This window comes from Taudactylus pleione, unplaced genomic scaffold, assembly GCF_031769625.1.
Source record: "Taudactylus pleione unplaced genomic scaffold, aTauple2 ptg000281l, whole genome shotgun sequence".
Taxonomy (NCBI): Eukaryota; Metazoa; Chordata; class Amphibia; order Anura; family Myobatrachidae; genus Taudactylus; species Taudactylus pleione.
Window position 1 is genome coordinate 1,325,841 of NW_028284683.1, and position 8,681 is coordinate 1,334,521.

The 8,681-nt window shown below is 43.2% G+C and overlaps 1 protein-coding gene across 1 annotated transcript; it reads left to right on the forward strand.

Annotated features, from left to right (window-relative positions):
- Positions 1–1,140: 1,140 nt before the first annotated feature.
- On the forward strand, positions 1,141–2,076 carry LOC148512587 (olfactory receptor 5V1-like). Its single transcript, XM_088482045.1, has one exon. The coding sequence runs from the start codon at positions 1,141–1,143 to the stop codon at positions 2,074–2,076; it is 936 nt and encodes a 311-aa protein (XP_088338171.1).
- Positions 2,077–8,681: the final 6,605 nt, after the last annotated feature.

Below are 8,681 nucleotides of genomic sequence, written 5' to 3' on the forward strand. Positions count from 1 at the left end.
CCAGTGGCTGGCTGTGGCCTTTAGATCAGTATTGAGGAATGGGAAGACCAGCAGCTGGCTGTGGCCCTTAGTTTTAGGGAATGGGAAGACCAGCAGCTGGTTGTGGCCATTAGATCGATGTTGGGAACAGGAAGACCAGTGGCTGGCTGTGGCCTTTAGATCAGTGTTGAGGAATGGGAAGACCAGCAGTTGGCTGTGGCCCTTACTTTTAGGGAATGGGAAGACCAGCAGCTGGTTGTGGCCCTTAGATCAGTGTTGGGAACAGGAAACCAGCGGCTGGCTGTGGCCCTTAGATCAGTGTTGATGAACAGGAAGACCAGCAGTTGGCTGTGGCCCTTAGATCAGTGTTGATGAACAGGAAGACCAGTGGCTGGCTGTGGCCCTTAGATCAGTGTTGGGGAATGGGAAGACCAGTGGCTGGCTGTGGCCCTTAGATCATTGTTGGGGAATGGGAAGTCCAGCGGCTGGCTATAGCCCTTAGATCAGTGTTGGGGAACAGGAAGACCAGTGGCTGGCTGATCTAAGGGCCACAACCAGCTGCTGGTCTTCCTGTTCCCCAACACTGATCAGTGTTGGGGAACAGGAAGACCAGCAGCTGACTGTGGCCCTTAGATCAGTGTTGGGGAACAGGAAGACCAGCAGCTGGCTGTGGCCCTTAGAAAAGTGTTGGGGAACAGGAAGACCAGTGGCTGGCTGTGGCCCTTAGATCAGTGTTGGGGAACAGAATGGCCAGCGGTTGGCTGTGACCCTTACATCAGTGTTGGAGAATGGGGATTCCAGTGGCTGGCTGTAGCCCTTAGATCAGTGTTGGGGAACAGGAAGACCAGTGGCTGGCTGTGGCCCTTAGATCAGTGTTGAAGAATGGGAAGACCCTAACACTGTGGCCCTTAGATATGAATGAAGGTCACCTTGCTTACTCATGTGCAGTGAGACTTTTGAAAAGCCTGTCGATAGAAGTGAATCAGACAGGAGATCTCGGTTCTGAGATTGTGACAAAAATAATGAATGAATGATAACTCTGCACTAGAATATATCTTTTGCAAACTTGAATTTAGCATTGGTTGTTGTTCTCCTCCTAATGTCCCCATCAGGTTACTGTGTGATGCTTCTGCTGTGGCTGAACCTGAGCCTGCAGGAAGGATGAAGGAACATCTCATAAACTGCACAGTACAGAGAGAATTTCATCTCCTGGCGTTCTCCATCTCTGCAAATCTTCAGCTTGTGCTCTTCATTGGGATCCTGGTAATGTATTTACTGACAGTGCTGGGGAACCTGATTATCACTGGTCTTATATATCTGACCCCACAGCTCCAAACTCCTATGTACTATTTCCTGTGTAACCTCTCAGTGCAGGACGTCATCTACGTCACCAGCATCCTTCCAAAATTTCTCTCTATCCTGGTAACAGGTGACACCAGAATCGTCTTCCCAGGATGCATCACACAGATGTTCCTCTTTACATTTTGTATTGGGGCAGAGTTTTTACTCCTAACTGCTATGGCCTATGACCGCTATGTCGCCATCTGTATCCCTCTGCACTATACAACCATTATGAACAACGACGCGTGTGTTACGCTATTTTCTGTCGCCTGGCTTGTCGGCTTTTTTAATGCTATAACATATGTTGCACTGGCTTCTGCTTTATCTTTCTGCAATTCCCAAAACATTAGTCATTTTTTCTGTGATCCAAAAACCATGATAGCGCTCTCTAGTGGTGATATCACAGACATTGAGATGCTGGTATTTGTGGAATGTGTATTTTTCGGACTTACCCCCTTTGTGCTGATATTAGCCTCTTATACATGTATAATTGCAGCTATCATAAAGATCCGTAGCTCAGAGGGCAGAGTAAAGGCTTTCTCCAGCTGTTCGTCCCATCTCACCGTTGTTATATTATTCTGTGGGACCTCACTTAGTTCCTACATGGTTCCAGAGTCACAGGACTCTCCGGAACGAGACAAACTTCTCTCCTTGCTGTACACGGCAGTGGTTCCCATGCTAAACCCCCTGGTTTATACTCTGAGAAACCAACAGGTCTTGAGAGCCATGAACAATATCTTGAAAAGAGACTTATAATACTTAATTGTCCACCCAGCTTTTGTTTCTTGTGAATACATTGTACACGGTACACAAATAATTTTCACTAAGTTGCACTTATATCTATATTTTCCCTTTTTGTGTACGGGATAGCTGAATCTGTTATGGAAACACATGGCAGAAGAATATAAAAGTCGGACAGTAAAGGTCTCCATATGTGAATTATGGGGGTCCCTCATTTAATACTTTCTTTCTCTAAGCTGTTAGGGTTCCCCCCATGAGAAAGAGCCTTTATACAGAACGACCCTTTACCGTGTTATAATGGGTCTGACTCTTGCCACATCATTTTACTTTTACACCTGTTTACAGTATGTGCTTATACAGTCCTATTGCCAATAGTTACCATGTTGGACCTGTGAGATGTAGGTTGGCGGATGGCTGCAGTACAGGACATGGTAGAAATTAGGTCTGGCATAACGCTCCACTGTGGGCTAGTTTGCAGCTCTGGTCCTCTTTCATAGAGGTTACATTTTATTATGGGTCCCCTACAGATTTGGAAAAGTAGGTCTCCATGTCGTGACCACCACAATTCAGGTAATGTGGGTGAGAGATTTACAAGTACTTTTTAAACTATGAGACAAAATTTTAAGATAAATACATATGTTATTACTCTGTTATCAGTATATTATATATAATTTAATTGTAATTTAATTTGTAAATAATTTAATTTAATTTGTAAATAATTTAATTTAATTTGGAAATAATTTCATGGCTCCCTACATTCCTTATAAGCAGATATCACATTCATGTTAATTTGTAACAAGATTAAACAATTAAAATACACAATAGACTCTTGTAATGCGCCCCAACAAAGTCAATATTACAACAGAATCATAGCGCCATAAAAAAATTTAAAAATCCATGCACCGTCAGTCTGAACAATGCAAAGAACAGAATATGGGTTACATTTTGTTTTCCTGTGAGTACAGGTACCCACAGATGTGCAAGAATCCAGGACCATGACCTGAGTAATGAACAATTGTATCTGTTTCCAATATGGGTGATGAAATGAGATAGATTTGGTCATTCAGCAGTTGGACAGAAGACATAAGGTCCAAGTAGTGCAGTTGGCCGGTGACTGGAGGCATAATAATTTACCAGCAAATGTAATAAAAATCAGATTAATCACATTTTGATTTGGAATTGGTGATCATTTTGGGCCCAGGTGCTAAATAATGTATGGGGACTTTAGTCACAAACAGCAACTTGGCCAAAATCCATTAATTTGTATGACTGGGCTTCAAGGTCACTATTATCTCAGACAACATCCCGGTACTGTTAAGGTGCCCAACCATTCAGAGATTGTGATGCCTAACTAGGTAGTGCTAGATCATACTGGCTGCATGTACAGGTACAAAATAACTGCAGATCCTGATCAACATCCAATTACACTTTATGAAATACTGTTATTATTACATGAAGAAAAATAAGACATGGGGTGCCACACATAGATCATTACCAGTGATATAGCTGAATAATTAATTACAAAATTTGTTGGAAGTGGAGGGTGCTACTGGACAGACTCCATTGTGTTCCTCTGGGGAGGCTTCACATTTGTCTTCTAGCATGTCACTCTTACACTGTACCAAGATGGCAGCTGAGGTTAGTACTGTGTAGGCACGGCGCCATCTTGCTACTGTGTAAGAGTGACATGGTAGGAGACAGACATCTCCTACTTAGTTCTGAAGAGGCCTGCTGTTATTACCAGCATTACTGCTGTTCCAGCATCCTGTACTGCTAGCCACTAGTATTATACAGTCACCGGCTGGTGAGCTGTATGCCACCCCACTCCCTTCAAGCTCAGCACCATCCAGAACCAGTGTACAACAGTGAGTATGGTTGTACCCCATTATCCTTCAATAAACCACTCCACTGGTTACGTAACTGGACTGTTCAATGTATCAGGGAATTTACTGGTGTGTACAGACACTCTTCCATACTGCCACACCTGTACACACAATGCAAAGAATAGAATATTGGTTAAAATAGATAGGATAATATATATCTTATTACAATGTAATCTGAGGGAGGTCTCCACCACCCCTTAGATCCTCGGCTGTGGCTGACTGGGTTGGGGTGCAAATGCTTTGGCCATGAAGCCCAGGTGATAGGGTCTCCTGGCTGTGGCATTACACCCCTGTTGGTTTGGGTCCGGTGCTGGTTTTAAATAAAGGGGGACCCCTACACATTTTCCCCCCTATATTTAAAACCAGGACTGGCCATGCAGCCAGTTGCTGGTTCCTAAACTATGGGGGAACCCTACACATTCCCACCCCTGTAATTTTAGGAACCATGACTGGCTGAACAGTCCGGGGCTGGTTATGCTTTTGGGGGGTGACACTACGGACTGTATTTTTACATTTAACCCTTTTTTTACAGGTACACACAAGCAGCCTTCACATATCTCACTGATATATGCAGACTGCTTGATCGGGAAAGTTTTGCAAAGAGAAAACACTGCAATCACGGGTGAGTAATCTCATCCAAACTTGCTACTCGGGGGAGAAATCTCGATCTGCTTCACCATCGGAAAACTCACTCTCAGCTAAACTCACTTCTTTTGGAAGTTTCAGGAGCCTCAAATCACCCGCATTTCGGTGAGGATAATCGAGTTTTAAAAAAAAAAAAACTTGACCAAACTCGAATCTTAGTAAATTTCTGCAGAATAGAACAAAAGAATGTCCACACAGCTCTTAAATGAATATCATCCTTCTCCTATACTCCAATTCGGCTAAATTACTAATCTCAAATACAGAGGGGCAATGCAACCTGGAGGTCGGGTTGATCCTATGACTAAGCTCTAAATGCGTGTCAGGAAGCCATGAGACACGCGCTACATGGCGTGTCCTGTCTGTTTTTAGATAGTGTTTTCACCTCGCTGTTTTTGTTGCAAGTTTAAAATGAAAAACTGTGACTCTGTCTATTAGTAGGGAGCCGGATGCAATACTATACCCGTGAGATGTCTGATTACAGACGGGGGTGATATCTGCTGTACTCGATCCAACAGGAGAGGGGGAATAATAATATCCCCATGTGATGTATAGCAGTATTAGTTACGTATCTGTTAAGTCAACTAGCTCCGGACAATCAATGAGTCACAGTACGCGAAAACGTTACACTTATTACAATGTGTCTCAATAAAATGTATCACTTCTGCAAATAACACAGTATTGCTGTAGTGACAGCCTAATGATATGAAGCTGAGGCTGCTAACCATAACCATGCTGAGCTCTCCGGTGCGTTCTTTCTTTTTAAGAATGTTCCAAACAGTTGATTTGGCCACACCTAATGTTTTTGCTATCTCTCTCTGATGGGATTACTTTGATGTTTCAGCCTAATGATGGCTTCACTGATAGTGACAGCTCTTTGGATCTCATATTGAGAGTTGACAGCAACTGATTCCAAATGCAAATGTCACCCCTAGAATCAACTCCAGACCTTTTACCTGCTTAATTGATAATGAAATAACGAGGGAATAGCCCACACCTGTCCATGAAATAGCTTTTGAGTTGATAGTCCCATTACTTTTGGCCCCTTAAAAAGTGGGAGGCACATATAGAAACCGTTGTAATTCCTACACCGTTCACCTGATTTGGATGTAACTACCCTCAAATTAAATCTGAAAGTCTGCAGGTAAAGCACATCTTGTTTGTTTTATTTCAAAGCCATTGTGGTGGTGACTAGAGGCCAAAATCTGAAAATTCTGTCAATATCCCAATATTTATGCACCTGACTGTAGGTAATTTTACTTGGAGCTTACATCACAAGAGATGCTATACTGTGAATAATTAATAACACATGAATAATTATGATTAGAGATCAATGTTTATTGGGACACACAACCTATGTGTGGTGAACACTGATTCTCAAATCATTTGCACACTTGTTTTATAAAAATAATTATTATTGATTAAAAAATATTTAGCTGACATTATTTTAGATAATTATTAAAGGTTATGTTTTAGTAATTAGTGAGGTTCGGTAGACGACTTAATTATTCGATATTAGTCCATGAGTGCCCCTCAATAGGAATACCTTGTTTCTTTTGTTTCTTCTTGTTTTGTTTTAGTAAATTTCTGCTGAATGCAGATTCCCTATTATCGCAAGAGTGCAGAATGGGTCCTGCTAAGACGCACGCCAGCCCTTGAATGCCTCTGCCTGATTGACATTTAAGGAGCGAGGTGGGGGCGGCCGGCGTTCCCGGAAAAGCAGCGTTTTCCAGGAGTGGCCAGCCCAGAGATTGCGTGGACGCAAGCGGTCTGCTAGGTTTTCTCAGCTGTCCGGCCACCTGGCACCGTCTACCATTGCGACCATTGACCACCTATGGTCACTGTGGTGATCCCAGCCTGCGACCTCTGTCGCAGTGCTGGGATCACAAATGCAGCAGGGGGCGTCATACACTTCCTGCTGCATTTGTATAATAGCAAGGATCGCAATTGCAAAGCATGATGGTTACAGTCACTGGATAGCTAGAAAAACATTATTGTATACTTTTGTCTATTGTGTAGCAGCTGAATAGCCCAGAGTTCATCTGATCTTATCTACGGGATGTGTCAAATGCTTTCGGGACTGTGGGCCTGATTCAGCGCGGATCGCTATTCTGCTAATACGCACACAACGCAGTTGCTAATATCAGCGGTGATATGTAGATGTTTGCATTCCCATTGCAAACGCAGCCTAACATAAGGACGCTCACTTCCCCTTACACACATCCATATACTTTGGCAACATAGCAAAATAATGGTAACATCGAGTAACATCGGACCCATACGCACAGTAAGGCAGGTCAGACCTCACTCAGGAATTGCTAACTTCAGCGCACGCTATGAGGCCTCAGGCTACGTATGGTCACGCAGTGGATAATTTATGCACGCAACAGCGCTGAAACGCACTGGCACGCCTGCATTTGCCCAACCGCTCCCCGTCACCACCCTCAAACGGCACTTCCTGTCAATCAGCAATGGGTCTGCGTAGCCTCTGCGATCACAGTCCCGAACGCAGTGGCTGGTTCACGCACGCGCACTGCGATGGGTACGCATGCACACAACACAATAACCGACCGATTGCATGCGTCTTAGCAACTGCGACCCTAGCTGAATTTAGGCCCAGTGTCCCACACTACCGGCTACCGCTTTTTAACTTCTCCATGAGTCCTATCTTCAAATGATCAGTGGCCTTCATGAAACCTTCCTACCTGCTCCAGCCGCCATTCCCTCTTGTATAACGCACACCGGATTTCCGGCATAAGATTATACTCCACAATAAAAGGGATACCGGCACTTATTTATCTATCTGGAAGGCAGTAATATCCCTAATCAATACAAGTGTTAGATTGGGGTCACTGCCATTAACGTTGTTGCATAACCTCATTGTTGCATAACCTGTGGAATAATATATCTAAGTCCCAAAGTACCTCATTTATTACACCTGGAAGCTTTTATGCATTCCAGTGTTGAAAGGCATGATACCTCTAGACCCGGAAGTTCTTATGGGATGTAATGAAGCCACTTCATCCAACGGGTCATTGTACACATTGACGCTGGTGTTTTCTTTTTTAGAGAAATGGAGATCCTTTGCTCTTAGTTTTACCTCACTTTTACATTGATTTTTATTGTTATCCTGGCTTCCGTTGGAACTATATTCCCGGAAGCAGGAAACGGAAATGACTTGCGTTCCAGCTGTGGAACGCAGATATAATGAACAGGTGATTTTAAGGTCTTTTTAGAACTTGTAAGTACACCATAATGTTTTTATTCATTTATGTTTATTGTATTCATGATGGATATAGATGTACAGTATTTATTATTGAAATGTACCATTTATGCATAATGAATAGAAGGGATCAATTAAGCAATCCCCACCCACAGCATTCTTGGAGGGGGATAAATAGAGAACTAGTCCACCATGCCATTACACCTTGAAAAGGGCCCTAGGTCAAAATGCATTAGTGGGGATTGAAAGAAGGATTTCTGTCTGTTTCCGCGGTCTGTGAAGGAGTCCACATTGCCAAGGAGAGGTGATATACCCAGGCTCATACCAACTCACCCTCATACTCTACAAAGTGCCTTCCGGGCCAACTGCGTTACGAAGTAACCTTTATTCATGTAGGTGCAGTGTTGTTTTTATTATATTTCTTGATGTTATTAAATCTGATACATTTTTACACTATGAGGAGCTATTTTCCATTTTTTCGAGATCACCTACTGCATGTGGTACAACCAGGAGAGATTGATAAAGTGTATATGCATCCTACATGTTTGGAAGAGTGATTACAGCAGAGTATTGAAAAGACTTGTTGAAATTACTTATGACTATTATCTAATACTGGACATATCTCGATATTCCTAATTGAGGAGCGCTTGGTTTGCTTTTTCTTATATCTATATATATGTTTGTTGGATGAGGTGATTACCTATTTTAAAGTGAGCTGCACCTTTTATTTGAGCGCAGGGTTTACATATTGCTGCTAATTTATTGAACAGAGGGCCTGATTCAGACCCGCTCGCGAGCGCTATGCACTCACTCGCAAGCGGGTCGATGGTGGCCCAATGCGCATGCGCACGACGGAGCCGGCTCCGTCGTGC

What these genes read in the sequence shown, in the direction of transcription:
- LOC148512587 (XM_088482045.1), top strand. Translation starts at nt 1,141, where the DNA reads ATGAAGGAACATCTCATAAACTGCACAGTACAGAGAGAATTTCATCTC.